Source organism: Sebastes umbrosus, chromosome 4 (assembly GCF_015220745.1).
Source record: "Sebastes umbrosus isolate fSebUmb1 chromosome 4, fSebUmb1.pri, whole genome shotgun sequence".
Classification (NCBI taxonomy): domain Eukaryota; kingdom Metazoa; phylum Chordata; class Actinopteri; order Perciformes; family Sebastidae; genus Sebastes; species Sebastes umbrosus.
This window is the reverse complement of record NC_051272.1, coordinates 23,987,566-24,010,201: the sequence shown is the minus strand read 5'-3', so window position 1 is coordinate 24,010,201 and position 22,636 is coordinate 23,987,566. Positions and strand designations below refer to the sequence as shown.

Here is a 22,636-nt window from a genome sequence, read left to right as displayed (position 1 = left end):
AAACAGATGACACAAACAGCAATATAGCATCATCTTATTGGAGCTTCAAAGTCATCTCGTAGTAAACCTACAGTGGCTTTTGTCTTTGTCTCAGAGGGAGGGAGGCTGAGGGTGGAGAACGGAGGTGGGTGTGAAGAGAGGGAGATGGATGGAGAATGGGAAGGAGACGACAGACGTCTGCGATGCAGGGGTGGCTCAGGCTGTCGGTGGCGAGCGACAGTGGCAGATGCATTACCAGCGACATCTCCATCCCTGCCGATGCCGGACCCTCTCTCTCCGTCACACACACACACACACATGCACAAACACACTGAGTTGATTGACGCCAGCGGTTTGGCCCCACACCGGGCACAGAGGGTAATGACTGTCACCCTTTTTCCTCATCAGCCCCCTGCCTTCATCAACACACACAAACACACACGGATACATTTACACATGTGCTATTTTCTCTTCTGCTCTCTGAAATGTCAGGCTGCGCATGGGGTTGTGTGGGGTTCCTCCGGAGAGCAATAAAAGCTGATTGGAGTTAAAACAGTTGGTCAGGCCTCCCCGCCCCAGCATCTGTTGGATTACAGTCAGCCAACCTGTCATCTGTGAAATGAAGGCTAGTATGGGAGGAGAGGGGAAAGGCCACGGGAGGGGACGGACAGACAGAATAGAGAGGCATGTGTGAGACAGGGAGGAGAGGGGAGGGACACGCCGATTTGTTTATCAAAGTGTAAATTAATAGCACATCATGTGAAAAAATGTGTTTAGCTGAAGTGAAACAAGTGGAGAGAGACAAGGGGATCAAAGACGAAAACAGGGATGGGTGAGGGGTCGGATGTAGGGAAGGACAGACACACCTGACCTTTAGGTGAATCATTTCATCTCTCCGTCCTCATGTATCACCGCCTCCGAGCGCTGGGGGCGAGGAGCAATCCCTTTGACCCCCACCCTCCCCCCCTTTCGCTTTACCCCTCCATTTCATCCCTCTCTACTGATCTCTCTCTGTCACCCACTGCTGAACCCACCCACCGCCTCCACCTGCCATGTCCCCCCCTGAGGGAATCATTTTAACTCTAACAACTTCAATTAACCTTACCCCTTCATGCACGCACATCCCGGGTAGGCCATGCCTTCACACGCACATCACCTCCCCTCCACCCCCCCATATCAATCACAGGTGTTAAGGTCACTGGACTGGGAGACAAATGCTTCGCAGAGCTTCTCCAGTGACATGTAAAAAACATGTGAGGCTACCTGCAACAGTCCACAATACAGTGTCCTTAAACAAATAACAGTGACACTGTCATAAATCCTCCGAAATAATTAGAGCTGGGACAGCCAAAGGAAATATATTTAATTTCATGCTCGAAGAACTGGTAAATGTCTGCTGCGTTTTCTGCTCCAGGATTAACTTTTGGAGGTCGTTGGAGGTTGGAGGGGACATACATGTTTGGTGAAACTAAGGTGAAAGGAAGATCCTACACGCACTGAGCGTCTGGGAGTTTTTTACCGTGCCAATTTCGAGAATTACAGCGCAGCCCCTTTGACTCTGAAATTGCAAGAATTAATCAAACTGAGCTGCGCCGAGCTCGGATCTTAAAAGAGCCAAATGAAATAAGCAAAGTATAATTAGAGGTCCACTTTGATATGAGAGTCGGATCATTGTTTCTGAAGCCAGTTGGGGGGGCATAATCTGATGCATCTGCACACACAGTTTGGCAAGTTTGCTGGTATAAAGCAGATCTGGATTTGAAAGATACACAGCTGTAAACAGCTTCCAAGGGTCCTTGGTCTGCCATTAAAAAGTAACTCCTGCTTAGTGTTCCTATGTGCATGCAAGCACGTACATATGCGTGTGTGGATGCATGCGAATGCGTGTTTGTGAGTGCAAAAAAAAAATAGAGCGGGAGGGGGAGGTTAAATCCACACAGCTGTTCTTGAAATCAGACTTGGCTGGTGCGTTGAATGCCTGCAGGCGGGAAACTCATATCTACCCTTCCACTCGTTTTCATCATCATTTAGCTGCTCTATAACAATGCCAGGGCTGCTGTTTCAGGCAGCGGAGTCCAAAAACTAACAAGTGCCAACATCGTAAGTGTTTTAATATGCTGTAATGATGGGAGAAGGGATGCCTTCAATCATAATAGCACACTCGGAGAGTAATGATACCACCATATTGATTCAAAACCTCTATTTATTCTGCTGGTTTGCTGCACTCGTGCGTCTACTTTCAATAATAACTTGGAGATGAGAACACAACCTGCCTGATCATGACTTCAATTAGCACCTGATAAGGACTTGGGGACTAGGACCGATTTCACATCTGATTATAATAACATGCCCTATGAAGGGATTAAGACTACAGGCAAAACAACACTCAGTTAAATGTACTTGTACTTGTAGAACACGTAAATGTATGCACCGACACACAACCTTTAATTCTGTACTAAAACACACCCAATCACTCTACAACTGCCACATCCTTTCCCCCGCACCCAGCAGAGCTCTCCCTGGGTTTATCTCAGCGTAATTGCTGCTGATTGGTGTATTATTGCTCTGGTTAATCTGCCCGTGGGTGGCTAATAAAGGAGCTCCATCAGGGATGTTATCAATCGTAGACAGAAGGTGCGCATGGAGCGAAACTGGAAGCCGGGAAAAGGGAGGAGAGGGAGGGCTGGGAGCAATGGGAAGAGAAGGGGGAAAGATATGAAGGAAAGGAAGGTTGGAAGTGACTGTGGGATGAAAGTGGAAGAGGAAGAAGAGTGTTTGATTCATGTTGAAAGACAAGGAAGGACAAATTAGTAAGCAGAAATCAGACAGGACTGTGGGTTCGTGGATCAGGATGTGTCCGTGTGAGGTAAAGCGAGGTGACGTCAAATTTGCTGGATGTTGTTCTGACAGAGTTGTGAGAGTGATCTCGGTCCCCGGAGAATCCTTTTTTTATGATTGATGTGGCCTTGTTCCTCGGCCTCAGTTCTATTTCTAAACAGAGGCTGGAGTAAGAGGAGGAGGAGGATGCTGTGGCGAGGCGATTAGATTCTTCTCCATTACACGGCAGGCTCAGACAGGTAGGATATCACCCTCAGCAGACACACCTCGGTCCCAATGCCCTGTGCAATAACAGCGTGTTGGCAACTGACCCTGTGGTGTGAGAGGGGAAGCTAACATGACAAACTAGTGTTTCTTTATTCCACTGGGGGGGAGTGGGAGGGGGAGGCTGGGTGTGATTGAATTGGCACACGCTCCACAGACCATTGAAGGAGGTGGTGGAAGATGGAGACAAAGACACGTAATCCTGTAAGCAAGGACAAGAAGTTGCTCAGAGTCGGGGAAAGTTTCGGAGTACATCGCTGTAGGCAAACTGAGGACATTAAACAACAGGAGATGAAGTATGATTTCACACACATCTAATGGAACTTCATCTGTCTCCAGCACTGTTTTTTATATCATCACACACTTTTAGTCGAGTTTTCATTACTTTTCAAGTCAGGGCCCATGTGATAGATGTTGTTTTAACTGAAGACGAGGGACAGCCATTTGAGGACAATTGGCCTGGGGATCTGAGCGGAAAATGTAGACACCTTTGATTCAATTGTTAAGTAAGGATAGATTTAGCAGTACACGGGCTACCTCAAACCTGTGAAGTAAGTTTGAGTAAATCAATTTCCTTCGGCTTTAATCCACTAAGATAACCTAGAAGACTCCCGGGGATCTACAACACCAGCCATCTTGTGGACCACGGGTCAGTAGCTGAAGGCCTGATTTTTATATGGATATAGAGTCATTGATTAAAAGCTGCAGTTCCTCTGTATCCTCCTAGTGCTCCTAATGTCAGTTGCAAGATTTCACCACGCCTGAAGGATAACAACCAATCAGAGCTGAGTATTCTCTAACACAGCTGTTAATCACTATTTGCGAAACTAGCAAACTCCGATCAAACAGTCAAACTAGGCAGTGCTGATCAAATATGAATCAAGATTCTGTTACTGTAATGCCTATTTCTTGCCATAAATGTTTTCAGAAACATATTTTAGTGTACTGTTTCAACACAGTCTCTCGGTTTGTGAAATAGTCATAAAATGTAATCTATTTGATTCGTGTACATAGACCCTTTTAATTCTTGACGCTCAGCACGACTTTCAACAATGTATTTTTTGTGCGTTTTGCTGTGAATGTCCAGCAACACGTGACGCACGTGTCAATTTCCAGTCTTTTTTCTGATTTTTTCTCCAGTCTTTTCAAAATAAAACGACTTAGTTCGGTTTAGGAATAGATCGACTTGGTTAGGTTTAGGCAACAAAACTACTTAGTTAGGTTTCGTAAAAGTTACCTGACCAATAAATCAGCGTTGACTTCTGGTTTCACATGGGATGCAAACACCGGTCTCCTGGGCGAAAGTCCTGTGTTTTGTCGACCCACCAATCCACCCTGACCAACATCCTCTGTGGCGTTTGTCACTCTCTATACTTCCTGGTTCACAATTACGTGGATTACATACGAATTGATTTTATGTTGACCATCATGAAAAAAAATTAAAATTTGTGTCTATGTACACAAATCAATACATTACAATTCGTGACTATTTCATGCGTGACTGGGCTGACTGTTTGTGACCCGACCGCCATTGAAAACACTTGAGGAAATACCAATCACCGCCCACCAGCCGGAGCAAACTTTCTCATTTTACAGGTAATAGTACACTACAAGATGTTTCTGAAAACATTTCAGGAGAGAAATAGGCATTACAGTAACAGAATATTGATTCATATTTGATCAGCTCTGCCTAATATATCGGCGTGATTGACAGCTGCGTTAGAGTCTGCTCGGCTCATATTAGTTGTTTTCCTTCGATGCAGATGCCATTAGAAGCACCTGAGGACACAGAAGCACATGACTTTCTTTCACAGATTACCTGTCTCATGCACTACTGTCAGGATATAGTGACCGTTTTATAAAACTAACTGTTTTTTAAATCATATTTGCTCAAAGTTACCAACTGCAGCTTTAATTCAGCATTAAAGTTGAAATATGCTAAATATTATATGACCTAAAATAATCTTCCATTTGAATTGATCACGTAATTCTGAATCAATAACTGAATCAATGTATTTCAGTCATGCTGTAACCAAAGGGTTTAGCTGGAGGGAAAGACTTTGTGTGGCAGATTCATGTTAGTGTTTTAGTATGCACCGTGGCATGCACTCATAAGCCTTCACTATCAGGTAATGCTTCATGTTACTCAGGTAGAAACTAGTGCTCAAATTAGAATTCAAGTCCATGTAGCAATGTTATCATCAGAGTAGAAAAGAGCCTGGAGGTTGCTCTAATCTACTGCCTGTATGATTGCACCTCCTGCTGGTGAACTGCTTTTATTGAGCCAGTGGTTGATAATACATAAAGGACCAGCAAGAGGCTGGAACAGGTGAGCACTGAACACAAACAATGACAAATATTGTCCAGAAACCCTCACAGGTACTGCATTTAGCATAGAAAATACGCTCAAATGATAACATGGCAAACTCAAGCCTAAAAGGCAACAACAGCTGTCTGTATGTCAGTGTGCTGACTTGACTATGACTTGCCCCAAACTGCATGTGATTATCATAAAGTGGGCATGTCTGTAAAGGGGAGACTCGTGGGTACCCATAGAACCCATTTACATTCACATATCTTGAGGTCAGAGATCGAAGGACCCCTTTGAAAATGGCCATATCAGCTTTTCCTCGCCAAAATTTAACGTAAGTTTGGAGCGTTATTTAGCCTCCTTCTCAAGAAGTTAGTATGACATGGAACCACAGGATTCCTTAGGTTTTCTAGTTTCATATGATGCCAGTATCTTCACTCAAATCTTCTATAGTAATCTCATTAATCAGACACAAGATCTATTTTACAAAACACAAAAAAGCAACTGACTGACACTGTTCAGTCAGCCACATCACATGGAATGGATTATTTTGTGAATGCAGAATATGTACATCTATATTTGGCATCTAGGTTTCATTCTTCCTAACTAAATACATACATCAAACTCAGGACAACAGGAACAGGGGAATATTAACACCTTAAACACAACACCAAAGTGCAAAGGGTGTGTTGGATATATGTTGTGAGTGTGTGTGGTGTGTCAAGTGAGAGCAGCAATGGACTCAGTCAGCTGTCCGAACTACCTTACAAAGGCATTGTGCTGATAGAGCCCTACCCTGTGGTGGGTGGGCTTCTATCAGCCTATCATCTAGCTCCAGCCTAAGGGTCTGGGCCTCCGGGCGCGGTCTGAAGCAGATAAGCCCAACGGACTTGTCTATTATTAGTATTGTTATATCTATTTTTGTTTTGATGACTTGTTGTTTTTTTGGTTTTGTCTAGCTTTAGTTCTCACGCTTCCTCTGATTGAATGTACAAATGTCTCTACCTCTGCCCAGTGGTGGAAGAAGCACTCAGTTTTTTACTTAAGTACTACAGTGATACGAAGATACTCTGTTATAAGTAAATAGCCTGTATTCAAAATATTACTCACGTAAAAGTACAAAAGCATCAGCATTAAATATATTTAAAGTACATAAAGTAAAAGTGCTCATTTTGCAGAATCATATCCCATCACATATATTTTATTACTGGATTATAATTAGTGATGCATCAGTGTGTTCATCACTTAAATGCTGCAGCTGGTAAATGTGGAACTGTTTTTCAATACTTTAAAAGTAATGAAAATATATGGAGTTTATACAATATATTGCTGGGTAATTTAACTTATAGCAATACATCCTAATGTATTAGTTAATTATATTTTGGAATATCAATCTGCAAACTAACTAAAACTGTTATATAAATGTAGTGAAGTAAAAAGTACAATATTTGCCTCTGAAATGTAGTGAAGTAGAGATATAAAGTAGCATGAAATGGAAATACTCAAGTACATTTACTGCAAAATTGTACTTAAGTACAGTACTTGAGTAAATGTACTTAGTTACATTCCGTCACTGCCTCTCTCATTGTTTATGTACTGTCCCTTTGCATCAATAAAAATAAATAAATAAAAACAATCCACCCTGCGAAAGGCCAACCTCACCTGACAGCTGATTTGATTATTTGTATTATCTATATGTAAAGCCACTGCAGATTGCTAAAACACTACATGGGTTTGTATGGAAGGAGATTACATAGCAGGATGTGAAATCATCACATAATAATAGAGCAGAGAGAGCAGTTTGAAGGCTCATGACTGATAAGATCCTCATGTTATTAACAGAAATCTTTGTTTTCTGTGCATCAGGACGGCAGGCAACACACTACAACTAGTTATAAATGATCAAATGTTGGCTTATGTGAAAATACAATACAATACATACTTTGTTTTTGTATTTATTTTTTATTATATATTTTTTAAATTGGCAATGGGATGATTTTTAGAATTTCACCGTATCTGCACTCCATCAGAGGAAATCTATCATAATGTTGTTATTATGGGACATACAGTCCTGTCAGTGAATTGTATGAATAAATCACAAAAAAAAATACTTTCCCATGACTGACACATTGATAATAAATGCAGAAGGATGGCTTATGGTGAATGGAAATCATATTCATACCATCTAGATGACCTGGATGCAAACCTCCATGTCAATAAATATCTGGCCCGCTGAAGTGTCCTTCAGCAAAGTGCTAAAAACAGGATATATACAAGTGATGGTCTTCTATGGCTGCGATCTGACCGGCCTGAGAAGGAAGACAAAACAAAGAAAAATGTAATTAAAATTAAAATTATCTATACACCTAAAACAGAAGAAGGAACAGAGATGTAAGTGGGAGTCTATATTGTGACATTAATGTGTACTCCAGTAAGTGCAAAATAAATAATTTTGTACCCATTTAAGAACTACATTAGAAAGGGAAGGCTGTTTTCTACTCTACACCTGCGGTTCCCTCTGAACTGACTCTGCTTGTATTTGCTTCTCAAAGGACTTACAACCAAAAGTATTAGGAGTAAACACAAAGCTCATGTTTCAAGTCAACATTTTATTATTAAAGCAGACTGGAATTCTTACCTGTTTAAAAAATGGTTACTGGCATTTTCTGGTGTTTAGTCATATATATAGCATGATGTGAATCATGACCAGGCTGTTGAGGTGGTGCAGCAGTACAAATACCTTGGCACGGTACTGGATGACAGGCTAACCTTTGAGACTCAGGTGGGCGCTGTATGTAAAAATGCTCATCAGCGGATGTATTTTTACCGTAAACTTTGTAGTTTTAAGGTGGACAACACTTTTATGAAAATGTTTTATTCTTGTTTTATCACGTCTGTCTTGACGTTCTCTTTTATCAGCTGGTATGGGTTGCTTACCCTCAAAAACAAGAAACAGATTGCAGGGTATAGTCAAAGTGTGAAGCAAAATTGCAGGCACCACCCTGAATGACTTGACTCCTCTATTCCAAAGTAGGACCTTGAAGGAGGTTCAGTCAGTCCTAGCTGATCCTAGCCATCCCCTGTCCATTGAGTTCAGGTTGCTCCCGTCAGGCCGCAGATACAGTTTGCCTAAACTTAGGACCAATAGGCTCAGAAATTCTTTTGTTTCGACTGCCATTGGTTTCCTAAACAATGCCCTGTAATGTTGTATGTTGTAAGCTTTAGTATTTATTGCCTTTAATAGGCTATTTATTGTGTTTATTGTATTTGTTTGATGACTGTGTGGTACTGCTGACTGTACAACAAATTGCTCAAATTGATAATAAAGTTTTCCTTGACCCTTGACCCTTGATGACCTATAACATTTGGTACTTGATGTTGCTCAAATACAAAGAGTCCCATCTGTAAAAGGCATGAATTACTCAATGGGAACATAAGTTCACATATTTCTGAACGGACATGACCAAATATACAGTATATCTGGAACTGGATAGTCTGAGAGCATGACTCTTTGGTCCCAGTGTAGGTCAAATAGTTCACCAGAACAATAAGAAATAATGGAAAAATGCTATGTTGTAACTCATATGCAACTCTTGAGTCTTTTGTCAGTCCAATCAACTCTATCAGACTCAGAAAATTCCTCAGATAGGTAACACAAAAGGCTGATAAAGGTTGAGTAATATTGGAGTAATGGGGCTTTGTGTTGTAATAACTTAAACTAGACAGAAGGGGGCGCTAAAATGCTGATGATCTGGTAGAATAATGACATAATAAACCTGGCTATCAAATATACACCATGCTTTTCTTTCCAGGTGACCATTTCCTGTTAGTGTCCGCCACGTTACATAGTACCCAGAAGCTAAAATGAGCTTCCTCTAACATTAACAGCCACATTTATGAAATTAATTTAAATTGCAAGTCACCTACATGAGTCATATAGCGAAGAGGAACTCGCTACTGCACGTACACTATTACACTACTACTATATAACGTTTCATCATCCATCCGGAAACTGAGCCCTGGTAACAGCATCAGCTTTGGCTTTTTTGAGGTCCAACACATTATATGTGTAGAGAGAATGTTTTCAAATCAATCTCATTATAATTGTCGCAAAGTTTTACATTCATAAATGCAAATTTTGCGAGAGTTTAGCCTCACTTTAATATGTTTTAAGAAAGAAATTGAACTATATATTAAGACAATATTCTTCTGCAAAAAACAAAAAGGCTAGTAAAACGGGGAATTTGTGTTAATGTTTTTACTTAAGTTACAATTGTTTATTTATTAATTTATTTATATAATAATACCTGGCATATTTTGTATTTTATGTTATTATTATTATTATTATTATTATTATTATTATTATTATTTTATTTATCCCTTTATTTCCCTTATATGTATTGTTCACCTATGTATTGATTTTTCTTTGTATTGTTTACAAATCTAAAATAAGTCTACTGGGAAAAAAAAGGTAACAGCAATAGATTATTATAGGAAGTGATTTTAATCCAGTTATAAATTAAATCCTGTGTTTTTTGTTATTATTTTTTTTATATTTATTTAATTTTTGTTTGTTTTTATGTATCCCTTTATTTCCTTTATATGTATTGTTTACCTATGTATTGATTTGTCTTTGTATTGTTTACAAATCTAAAATAAAGTCTTCTGGGGGGGGGGGGGGGGGAGGTAACAGCAATAAGTTTATTATAGGAAGTGATTTTAATCCAGTTATAAATTAAATCCTGTGTTTTTTGTTATTTTTTTTATATTTATTTAATTTTTGTTTGTTTTTATGTATCCCTTTATTTCCTTTATATGTATTGTTTACCTATGTATTTATTTTTCTTTGTATTGTTTACAAATCTAAAATAAAGTCTTCTGGGGGGGGGGGGGGGGGGAAGGTAACAGCAATAAGTTTATTATAAGAAGTGATTTTAATCCAGTTATAAATTAAATCCGGGTCCTTTTGCAGAAGAGAACATCTGTTTTACTCGATCATCTTTTCCACCATCCTCCACCTACATGTCTAATGGGGTTTCCCTTGATGTCATTTCTTTTTTCTTTTTGTTATTATATTTGTATTGACACTTTGCAATAAACATACATAACATAACCTCCATGTAATTTCTAGTTAAGAGACAGAGAAGACGAGAACGTTATGTTGTAAGACCAAATTCCTGTGAATTAACAGGGAAAAGAGAAGCAGTAGCTCCATTAGCATGTAAAGGGTTTGACTCAGTGTGTCGCATCCTGCCTCGGACGTGACACTCAGCACGCTCTCCCTCGCACGTAACGTCTCGAGAGGAGGAGGAGTCTTTAAATAGCGGAGACAGCCTCCTCTGCAGCACCACTTCTGCGGAAAAGCTGCACTCTGGAGGAGCAGACACATTCCAGCTCGTGTTTCCTTTCGCCTGTTTAACTGAAGCCTTAAAGGTAAGAAAACCAGACTCACTCAAACGTTACACTGTATATACAATGTATACTTCAGGGTCCTCCGGAAACTAGCACTATTTTTTTAGCCATTTTTCATGAAGTAGTTTATCAGCAACCTGATGCGCATTTTCAGAGAATACGTAGAGTAGAGGGGCGTGTCGATAGTCAATATCGATAGAGCTGATTGGTTGTGAATGTGTCTGGCACAAACCCTCATTTTTTTATTACTAAAAAAAAAAAAAAAAATTCCATTTTTATTACTTATTTCTTTACATGTGTTGCATTTAATTTGTTTAATGAAGTGTTAAACAGAGTAGCAGAAGCAACAGGATGTAGGCCAGTCAGTGTAGTTTCCTATTTGTTGCAGTTAAGCTCATTAAGAATGATGTTATACATTATCTACATAAAATAAATTACTTATACAATATAGGATATATTATCTAAATAACCTGTGTCAATAATATAGGTTACTATAACAACCCTAGAGATGTGCAGGTGGTTTTGAATCTGTTTCAATGGCTGCATCAGGTGGTTTGGGATAATGTAATAGACGCAGTGTTACACAAGCGGGTTACAGCAGTGAATAAATGAACCTGGCATAGGAAATGCACTGCATTCATATGCTTGGCCAAAGGGAAGCAGATCTTAGTGAGAGTATATTGGTGCTGCTGAGGGCAGATCAGGTTATTACCGGTGTTTCAGTGCTTTTGCCAGATGTGCATGAATTTCACTTTTAGGTAAATTATTCAAAACACTTTGTGTGTAGCTTACATTTTCCGATTGATCAAACTAATGCCATTCTTGGCACAGTGTTGTTGGTGAATAAGTGTCAGTTGTAGCCTGTTGGCAGCTACAATAGAGTGTCTGATTGCACTCTGTGACTGCACAGTGGAAACTAAATCTAGTTTTTCCTGCTGGTAATAATAATCACTCCATTATTGAAGGCAATCAAATAGTTTGGATAAACTGATGTTTTGTTTGATGATCACGTAGTCTGAAACAAAATATATTCACAGTCGCCTGTGGAATGGTAACCTGAAAGACCAGATACTGACCCTCAGCCGTGACACCTGACACTCAGTCAGAGCTCAGTAAACCCCCCCCCACTGACCTATTGGTGATCAAATGAAGTAAATGTCATAATGTACAGGGGAATATGATAATGCCAGCATGCATAAAGTAGTTTTAGTGGTTCAGTTGTGTGCTAGTTAAAGCTGCAGTAGGCAGAATGTTTTTGGCATCATTGGGCAAAAATTCCATAATAACCTTTCAGCATATTGTAATTCAAGTGTTCTGAGAGATAACTAGACTTCTGCATCTCCTCATGGCTCTGTTTTCAGGCTTTAAAAAATCTTTGGCCAATCACAGGTCATTTCAGAGAGAGAGCGTTCCTATTGGCTGTTCATTCAACGGAGGCAGCTGTCAACCAGTCGCAAACTCCGATCGAACGGTCAAACTAGGCAGCGCTGATCGAATATGAATAAATATTCTGTTACTGTAATGCCTATTTCTCCCCTCTAAAGTTTTCAGAACGGTTTAGCTGTAGAATGAGAAAGTTTGCTCTGGCTGGTGGGCGGTGCTTGGTATTTCCTCAACTGATATCAACATGGCTGCCGGGTCACAAACTTTCTAATTTTACAGCTAAACAGTACACTACAAGATGTTTCTGAAAACATTTGAGAAGCAAAATAAGCATTACAGTAACAGAATATTGATTCATATTTGAATCAACCGTTTAGATTGATCGTTTGATCGGACTTCAGGAGTGATTGACAGCTGCTCAGAGACGGCAAGGCTCCATCTCGTCTCTGATTGGTTGTTTTCCTCCGGTCTGTGAAATCTTGCCGAAATCAGGCACCTGATTTTTTTTTATTTCAGATAACCTGTCTCATGCACTACTGTCAGGATATAGTGACCATTTTATAAAAATATTTTTTTTTAATAATATTTGCTTAAATTCTACCCACTGCAGCCTGAAGTCCCAGAAATGTATATTAACCGAAGCTTGATAGAGAACATCCATCTCCCCTCTCTCGTTCTAACTATATCGCATTAAGTTCTTTCAGCTACTAATAATCCTTCTTGTAATCCTCATTAAATTGTGCTACAGTAGTAATTTAGCTGGTCTGTACAGCACATTTCAACAGTAAAGACAGGAACTGTGGTGGCCAGTATTGAACATGTAGAGTAATCCTTTACTGTAAGCTAACAAAGGGTCCTTTTGGAAAGCTCACTTCAGGGTCAGGGCCTGGTATTCAGTAAGCTTTCACCTCCGAGTGAGAGATAAGTAGATAAAGGGATATTGGGTATGACTTGTCCCACTTATCCATATCCTACTATTGTGTGCAAACTCACCACGGAGAGGTCTTAAACATTCTCTCAAAGAAGGTATTACAGTGTATTAATCCTATCGGGAACTCCACTACGTGCTTGTCTCCACATCGCAGAGAGCCAGGCTTGTCATGCCAGTGATGTAAACGAACTCATTGGGCGTGTCTGCCCAACCAGGAAACATAAATTGTGTGTGTGTGTGTGTGTGTGACGTAAGCCGAGGACAGTCTGAGCTGCACGGAGACCAGCTGCAGTACTTTCCCAGGCAGTGGTTGCCATGGAGACCCAGTGTGGAGCTGTGAGGCAGGAATTACTGTCCATTTATGGAAGTAAGCATGAGACAAGAGTGGTAGACTAATGAGGAAGGAACTGGAACTTGTGGTCATCAGAGGACTTCTTCTCGGGATTATGAAAAGGGCAAACTTTAAATTTTATGACGGAGATGAAAAGGGAATTCCGAGTTTGAGCCAGTCATTGTTGGATGAGAAAGCACTCACGTCCGCCCCTTGTGTGGGTCTCTTAGTTACAACACATTCAAGCTGTCACATACATTATGCAGCACTATTTTACTGCCTCTCTGTTTCCACTCTCACCCTCTCTCCCTCCTCCTCCTTTTATACTATATTTATCCGCTTATCTACTTTCTCCAAACACCTCTTTGCTTCCCACAGATGTCCACCAAGGAGAAGCTGATCAGCCATGTGATGAAGGAGGAGCCTGTTGGCAGCAGGAACAAGGTGACGGTGGTGGGTGTCGGCATGGTTGGCATGGCCTCTGCCATCAGTGTGCTGCTCAAGGTGAGTCAAAAAGGTGTGAGGAGAAAGAGCTGAGCGATGTGTGTGTATCAGAAAAAAGCTTTTGAAATGAGCAAAAAGAAAGTAGATGGGATGACAGCTCGAAAGGTAAATCGGTGACAGTACAGAGATATTACAGAACTAAGTACAAGAAACAAAAGTGAACTCATGCACCTTACATAACACCTTGAAAAGCACAAACTTAGATCAACTTTAATAACTTAAAAGTACCAACGAATGGAATAATAAGGATTTGCAAAATACTCTCTGAATTGAGAAACCTCCAAGGGCTGCAGTCAAACAGACTTTGAAGGCGTGGAGACTTGTGGTATCAGCTTCTGTAACGCTTGGTTGAAATAAAACAAACAACTGCGTGCTACCTTATTATACAAGCATAGACAGGAAAAATCGTATTTCCCTAATATTGTCCTGTTCCATTCACAACAAGTGAGCTGGATCTGTGCCCGCTGAGGAACAACAGAGGCTAAGAGAAACTAGGTCACATCCAGGTCTCACAACTAACAATGCTGCTCAACAGTCAAGGCAGAGATGAATAGTGTTGTTCCTGCACGTTAACACAGCAGAGTTCAGCCACTTTGAATAAGCCTCACTGTAGCTTCATCCATGTAAGATACACTGTGTAAAGTGTGTTGTCAGAATGACTTATTGCATGTACGACTGGGATCATAAAATATGATAATTTATTGTCTTTCAGTTGAATCATATCATGATGAAATCATATCGGGATACACAGCTACGTCATCTAAATTGATAATAAGTAGCACATACTAACTCAAATTTCTCATAAAATCTGGATTGATAAGAATTCTGCTTATGGTGGTGTGCATGCATGTAAACATACATTAATTTTTTCTCCACAATTTCACTTGAAACGGTTTGGCTTGCACTAAAGTTCTTAATTAAATGAGAAAATACTCAGTACCTTTCATTTGTCTAGTATTTAATTCACACAAAAATAGGCTTTACCATGTGATTATTTCATATCGACTATTTATTACTGCTGTCAATCGGTTAAAATATTTAATCGTGATTAATCACATGATTTTCCATAGTTAATTCCTTAGGATTTCTTGTTTCAAATGATACCAGTATCTTCAATCTAGCTCACTAAACTGAGCCTGCTGCAACGTTGCGTTAATACGTTAAATAAATTAGCGGCGCTAACTTTGACAGCCCTACTTATTATTTATTGAACGAACAGAAAACATTCTATATCGTGATATATATCATTATCGAGATATGAAATGACCTATATCAGGATAGATGATTTTGGTCGCCCAGTCTTAATTGTATGTATGTATGTATATAATCAGGACTTGTGTGATGAGCTGGCCCTGGTTGATGTGATGGAGGAGAAGCTGAAGGGTGAAGTGATGGACCTGCAGCACGGATCCCTCTTCCTCAAGACGCACAGGATTGTGGCAGACAAAGGTGAGAATGCACAAAAATGACTCTTGAAGAAATTAGTTTTCATTCTGGTACGCCTCTTGACCTTCACTGAAACTAGTACTCTGTAGCTCCATCAGAACGTCTCTTCTTTTTGTCAATTTGTCAGACTACAGTGTGACAGCCAACTCCAAAGTGGTGGTGGTGACAGCCGGCGCCCGCCAGCAGGAGGGCGAGAGCCGTCTTAACCTGGTGCAGCGCAACGTCAACATCTTCAAGTTCATCATCCCAAACATCGTCAAGTACAGCCCCAACTGCATCCTGATGGTGGTTTCTAACCCAGGTAAGACACACGGGGGTGTGAATGAGTGAGGGGAGAAGGCTTGAAATAGTGTTGAGGGGAGTAACACCTGTAGTTCAGCTCAGATGAAATGATCAGCAGCTTTTTAAAGAGTTGTCCCCTTTGCCATTCCAGTGGACATCCTGACCTACGTGGCCTGGAAGATGAGCGGTTTCCCCCGTCACCGCGTCATCGGCTCTGGCACCAACCTGGACTCCGCCCGTTTCCGCCACCTCATGGGAGAGAAGCTCAATATCCACCCATCCAGCTGCCACGGCTGGATCGTCGGAGAGCACGGAGACTCCAGTGGTATGCAGCCCTCACTAAAAATAAAATATCTCTGCACAGCCTTCCATGTTGGTTGGTCTGCTGCAAATCTTTTAATACAGCTACATCATTTGCATGTTTCATGTTGTGTGTGTACCATTTCAAAGGAATTGCATTGCTAGGCAACAGCTTGGTCCATGCTTACTTGCTGTCAGTTTATGTCATTCACATACAGTTGGCTTCGTCCGAAATCGCACACTATGCGCTACATACTCAACAGTTGTTTTCAGTTTTCGGATGCACTGAGCTGTAATTTACGTCGTCACTTCCTGAGAGCCTCCTTGCCGCTTGGAGACGTGTAACCATAGTAACCCGTGCCAACCTCATGGGATGAAAACGACAGTTTGTGGGAATCAAAGTGTGAATTAATTTTAAAAATATATTAGGCCTAGCAAAGTAAAATCTTATTCTTACAGTTAAATTGAAGCGTCATTGATGTTGTCGCCACTACCGCATTGTATTGTGGGATATTTATGCCGCCATCGTGTCCAGCGTTGCATACTGTAATATTTCACTGGGAACAGTATGCAATTTGCGTACTATTGGTTTCATACTATGGTTTCGGACATACTAAAATATCTCACATACTGTTTTGGCATACTGAATTAAGACGGAGTATTAGGGTCACATTGAGGAAAAACAAATAAATCTGAGATTTCGAAAATAAAGTCATAATATTACTAGAATAAATTCATATGTTTACGTGAAAAAAGTCATAATATTATGAGAATAAAGTCAGAAGTTTCCGAGAAAAAAGTTGTAATATTATGAAAATAAAGTCAGAAGTTTAAGAGAAAAAAGTCATAATATTATGAGAATAAAGTCATAATATCATAAAGTAGTAATTTGACATGTTATTTTAGAGGGGAAATAGAGCAGCCTGTGTGAAAAATAAGGAACGTTGAGCATCTTGTGAAGTTATACTTTAGCTTAGGTTTCACAAATAACAAAATACTTAATCTTTTGGCACAACAGCACCACATTTTCATAAATATCAGGACCTTGAAAAGATTGTGCAAGAAACTGCGTATATTCCAAAGAAAGAACCACACGGACCTGGGAGAAACCGCCTCTTTTGTGGAGGAGGAAACAACAAGAGTGGTGTGGAAGGGAGCACTGGTGTTGGGGGAGGAGACGTGTGGAATGGGTCAGTAGTGCTGGTGTGTGGGGACCCAGGCTGTCCTGCTGAGCTCATGGGGGATGGGTGGTCAAACCTGTTGAGAAACAGGTTTAGCTCGTTTGTTCTAGGGTCATCTCAACTGCAGGGCTTGGCTGTTTGAAGCCAGTTATCTTCCTGAATCCCCCCACATCTTTTTTCTTGTAATATTATGACTTTATTCTCAAAATCTCCATTCCCCTCCCCCCCTCAATGTGGTCCATACTAAATCGGCATGTTAATATGGACCATACACTGCAACAGGAAATAAACTGGGACACATTTGGAATATTTACAACTGTGAAATGGTCTATAGAGTTTGTAGTCACGATTAACTAATTTAACACTATTGTATGTCTGTTTCCTGCAGTGCCCGTGTGGAGCGGCGTGAATGTTGCCGGAGTTTCTCTGCAGAGCCTCAACCCACAGATGGGGGTCGAGGGTGACAGTGAGAACTGGAAGGCTGTTCATAAGCAGGTGGTTGATGGGTGAGTTACAAATTATTTTCCAGTAATCCACCAATGAGCTGAGAGAACTTCCTGAACTACCCTGGAAACCACATTTTCTCTCTCACACGCTCATCAAACTAATATGCAAAGCAATCAGCCATGTGTAAATACAGGCCATCTGTCCAGCACTGACGTGGGAGCCGTACTGTACATATCATGTTTTATTGAAACACACCTTTTAGAAGTTTGATAGCTTCACAGTCACAGTTGCCTGTTTACATAAAGACAAATAATGCCAACAGGCTGAATTGAATCCAGTGGAGCTGACAAGCCCTGGTGAGGAATTTGACCAGGCTGTGGGCCAAAAGGCAAGCAGAGGCGGGTACACACAGTATACACTACTCAAGGGCTCAATAGAACAAACACAATAGCCATGCTATAGTGCTCATGGCCTCGCTTACACTCTCATAATGAGACACCAGACATATTACATCCTGATGAAAGACAGGTTCGCCCTAAATGACTTTAGATGACCTATACGTGCTACCTGATCAGCATTGCCACATGTGTTACTTATGCCTATTGTTGTATTTTGCAACATGAAGTTGTGGCATTCCTTTGAAAGTGAAGTGATGCAACAGTTTGCTCTATAAACTTTGATATCGTATCATTGTTGGCCAACCTGATTGATCTCGCAATAGCTAGGTGTGTACGGAGGTCAACCACGTAGAACACAATAGTTGATTTATCTAGATGAGATGTTTGGTTTCAGGTATAAAATTTAAATAAAATTAAAGCCGCAAGCGGCATTTCGCGGGTTATAGCCTTTATCGCTCAAAGTGCCCCCCTAGTGGCCGATTTGAATGAAACTTTCAGCGGATGTTTCAGCTACTCTTGTGAACATATGCTGCAAGTTTGGAGATGATGGGCCAAAGGCTTGTGAAGTTAGGTCTATTGATGTGCTGAGCCCGCCCCTTAAAAATTAATTGGTCAATATCTTCACAACACAATAACATATCAACAAGCTTTATGCAACCTTTGATGAGCCTGGTCCAATAATGATTCGCAGAAAATATGCCAGCAATCAGACCTACGGTTTAGGAGGAGATGTCAAAAATGTGTTTTTCAAAAAATTCAACATGGCGGAAAATTTAGTCGGTGGACTTTCGTGGTCCAAGAGACTTTTTTGTAGAGCACCATCAGCAGCACATGTCTGTCAAATTTCAAATTGATAGGACTTATGGTGTGAGGGGGCTGGCCTTGAAAATTGTTATAGCGCCACCATGTGGCCAATTGTTTTCATATTTTATGTGAAGCATTATGACATCATGTACAGTTATGGTACCAAGTCTCATGTCTCTAGCTTGTTCTAGCTCACAGCAAATTGAGCAAAGGCATAATTTAGCATAAAATACTAAATAGGCCACGCCCACATGCACCGATCAATATGACACTATAGATCTTGGTTAATACTTGCCCCCAGAGTATGTGCACCAAATTTGATAAAATTCTGTCCACCGGATCTTGCGATACAAGTTTCTGATATTTGTGGCGCCCCCTATGGGTCAAGCGGAAAATGCTTTGGTCAGTACGTGTTTGGCTATTCCCAAACACGTACTGAAGATATCTACCAAGATTTGTGATGATTGGATTAATGGTCCATGAATTATGGCCAATTTCCTGCTAAGCTCCTCCCAGTGAAAAGTTCGTTGGTCAACAGTTTCAAAATGCAATGAGCTATCAATGAGTTTAATGCAACATTAGTTGACATTAGTCCAATAATGATCCAGAGAAAATTTGGTAGAAATCGGACCTAAGGTTTAGGAGGAGATGTCAAAAATCTGTTTTTCAAAAAATCCAATATGGCAGAAAATCTAGTTAGGTGGACTTTAGTGGTCTGACCAGCTCTTTTGTAGATCACACGGAGCTGCACATGTCTGTTAAGTTTCAAGTCAATCGGACTTACGGTGTGAGGGGCGTGGCCTTTCCAAAATCGCGTGTTTGGGCGTTAATTACAGCGCCACCATGTGGTCGATTGGGGTCATAGTTCTTGAGAAGCAGCTGCACATCATTTCCAGTTATTATGCCAAATTTCATGTTTCTATCTCATTCCAGCTCACGGCAAATTGCGCTTATTCGGCAGACGACAAATAATAATAATAAACCGGCACAAACTTATAGGGGTTATAGCCCTAATTAAAAGATTAGCGAGAGACAAAGACAAGGGGTGAATGTTCATGATGGATGTCTCAACAGAGAACATCAGCAAAGGTGGATGATTAACCAGCTGCATGGCCTGTAAGAGCAGAGGCCTTATCTTAAATAGACATGTGTAACATTCTTTGTGTGTATGAAAGAGGAACACATCTGCGCCTTTTCATGTTTTTCAAGTTGAGTTATTTTGAAAGCATACTTCCGAAACTATACTGTACAAATCCAGATTTGAGTTTATGATAAATGATAAATGGATGTGCATTTATAAAGCGCCTTTCTTGTCTTCCGACCACTCAAAGCGCTTTACACTACATGTCAGCATTCACACACACATTCATACACTGATGACAGAGGCTGCCATGCAAAGTGCCAACCTGCCCATCAGCATCTAATCTAAATATTATACTAAATATATACTAATATTATACTAAATTCACACACCGATGGCACAGCCTTTAGCAGCAATTTGGGGTCAAGTGTCTTGCCCAAAGACACTTCGACATGTGGACTGAAGGAGGACAGGGGATCGGACCGTCGACGTTCTGATTGGTGGACGACCCGCTCTACTTCTAAGCCACAGCTTAGGCGCCCAGGTGGTGTGCTACATCATCATGTTCAGTCAGCAAAACTCACGTGGACCAGATTCGTCATATATGACATACAGACATGCATCAAGCTCAGCACAGCAGAGGTTGGGGAAAGCCAATTATAAACTCCCCCCCACAAAACAGCATTAGATACTGAACAAACATGCAAGCGTTGATCGGTTTTGCGCTTCTCTCGTGGTGATAAAACAGCTGAATGCTCAGCATGAAAACATCTGGAAAAAAAAGAAGGATGAGGGATATTAGAGGAGAATGACAAAGTGGGAGCAAACACTCCCAAATACTAAAGCAGACTGATTTATTTTCCTGTTCAGGAGACACGCTGTTCTCACTTTTAATTGATTTCCTTATTATTATGTGTGTGCACTGCAGGGCCTACGAGGTCATCAAGCTGAAGGGCTACACTTCCTGGGCCATTGGTATGTCTGTGGCTGACCTGGTGGAAAGCATCGTTAAGAACCTGCACAAAGTGCACCCCGTGTCCACACTGGTCCAGGTGAGGAGATTGGGAGCAAGCCATACTTTTAGCCGTCTGGCAAAATCCTACATGATCAAATTCAATTCCTGACCTTGCTGTGCTCCTTTCTTCCAATAGGGCATGCATGGAGTGAAGGATGAGGTCTTCCTGAGCGTCCCTTGCGTCCTGGGCAACAGCGGCCTGACAGACGTGATCCACATGACACTGAAGCCCGACGAGGAGAAGCAGCTGGTGAAGAGCGCCGAGACCCTGTGGGGCGTACAGAAGGAGCTCACCCTGTGAAAAGCGCTCCTCTGAATCCTCCACTCCACTCCACTCCACTCCGAAAAACCACACTCAACACTGTGTGGGCGACTCCCTCCCCCCGTACCTCCTGTGCCCCTCACTGCAACAGGTGAAATGAAACCTCTGAATATCTGAGAAGTGTTGGTAGCTAAACCAGTGGAAACTAGATGTTACCTTCAGATATTCACACAGGGGTGTCATTTTCCTTCGCTGCCTCTCCGTCTCGTCCTACCCCCGCCATGACTGAATTCTGGGAACTCACACCTTCAACCTTTGAGCTCAGCCTGTGTCGGAGCAAAGATGTAGCTATTTGTTGTCCCGTCTACATAAGAAAAGCAAGGCCTTTGCATATCGAGTGTATACATTCTACGTACTGTATGTTACTGCTTCTTCTGTACACTTGTTGTTCGTATTTTTTCTGTGTGTTCCGAGATTGTTGCCAGCTGTTTTCTTCCACTTGGTAATCTCTGTTTATTTTTTAATATAATGGAGACATTCCATGTCCCTACGAGGAGGGCTTCCTATCCACCTCCAGTCTCTACAAAACTGCTGCATATATCACCGGGCCAACATCCTGTGATACCAAAGTACCTTCTCATTTGAGAAAAAGCAATGCCACATTTACTGGTGGGCATTGAAGCCTTTGTAAACAAGTCAAACCACAAGTGCACTGATAGAAAAAGTATTTCAAAGTCAAGGTTTTGAAGAACTGGCAACACAGGTCACATCTGAGAGAAGTGGCTTGCTATAATTTAACACAGCAAAGAGACAACAGAGAACCAAGGGGTGAAAGAGTCTGCTACAATCGTGATCTTATGGGTCAGGTTATGAATCATAACAGAAGGTAATAATCTTGAAGGTGTTGTTTGCACACCCGTATTTATTTTACTAAAACTGATCCTGGAAAAAAATAGGAGAGAAACGATGGTATTATTTATAACTGTTAATACTGTTAAGCTCTATTTATGTTTTAATGTTACAACCTTAGATATGGTCTATTAATCACCTGCCTCACTGAGGAACTGTACCCGTCGCGGCAGCTGGATGTTGATTTTTATTTGCCGTAACATCAAATAAATCTGCCAGGATAATGATACAAGTTTGCTCTTTGTCCTTTCCTGTGTTTGTCATTCAAAACTAGCAAAAGGCAGTTTGTTTGCGTTTACAGGGCCGCTGACTCAGCCACTCTTAGTGCACAGCTTGGGTCAACGCATGAGTTGGCCAAGGCAGTTAGAGGTTTTTATGCAGATCAAAATTTGGTCCCTAGCTTCTATAAGTGACATTGGGTAAATACTGCTACACATCTGGTAAATACTGCTACACATCTGGTAAATACTGCTGTACATCTGGTAAATACTGCTACACATCTGGTAAATACTGCTACACATCTGGTAAATATTGCTACACATCTGGTAAATACTGCTG

The 22,636-nt window shown here is 41.0% G+C and overlaps 1 protein-coding gene across 1 annotated transcript; it reads left to right on the top strand.

The window, feature by feature from the left end:
• The first annotated feature begins 10,684 nt into the window (after positions 1 to 10,684).
• ldha (lactate dehydrogenase A4) lies at positions 10,685 to 22,314 on the top strand. Its single transcript, XM_037766053.1, has 8 exons — positions 10,685 to 10,825; positions 13,828 to 13,953; positions 15,285 to 15,402; positions 15,527 to 15,700; positions 15,833 to 16,006; positions 17,551 to 17,668; positions 20,821 to 20,944; positions 21,044 to 22,314. The coding sequence occupies exons 2-8, from the start codon at positions 13,828 to 13,830 to the stop codon at positions 21,206 to 21,208; spliced, it is 999 nt and encodes a 332-aa protein (XP_037621981.1). The 5' UTR covers positions 10,685 to 10,825; the 3' UTR covers positions 21,209 to 22,314.
• The last annotated feature ends 322 nt before the right edge of the window (positions 22,315 to 22,636 follow it).

What these genes read in the sequence shown, in the direction of transcription:
- ldha (XM_037766053.1), top strand. Translation starts at nt 13,828, where the DNA reads ATGTCCACCAAGGAGAAGCTGATCAGCCATGTGATGAAGGAGGAGCCT. An exon ending in CAGGATTGTGGCAGACAAAG is followed by an intron (nt 15,403 to 15,526) that starts GTGAGAATGCAC and finishes TCAATTTGTCAG; the next exon opens with ACTACAGTGTGACAGCCAAC. An exon ending in CCGTGTCCACACTGGTCCAG is followed by an intron (nt 20,945 to 21,043) that starts GTGAGGAGATTG and finishes TTCTTCCAATAG; the next exon opens with GGCATGCATGGAGTGAAGGA.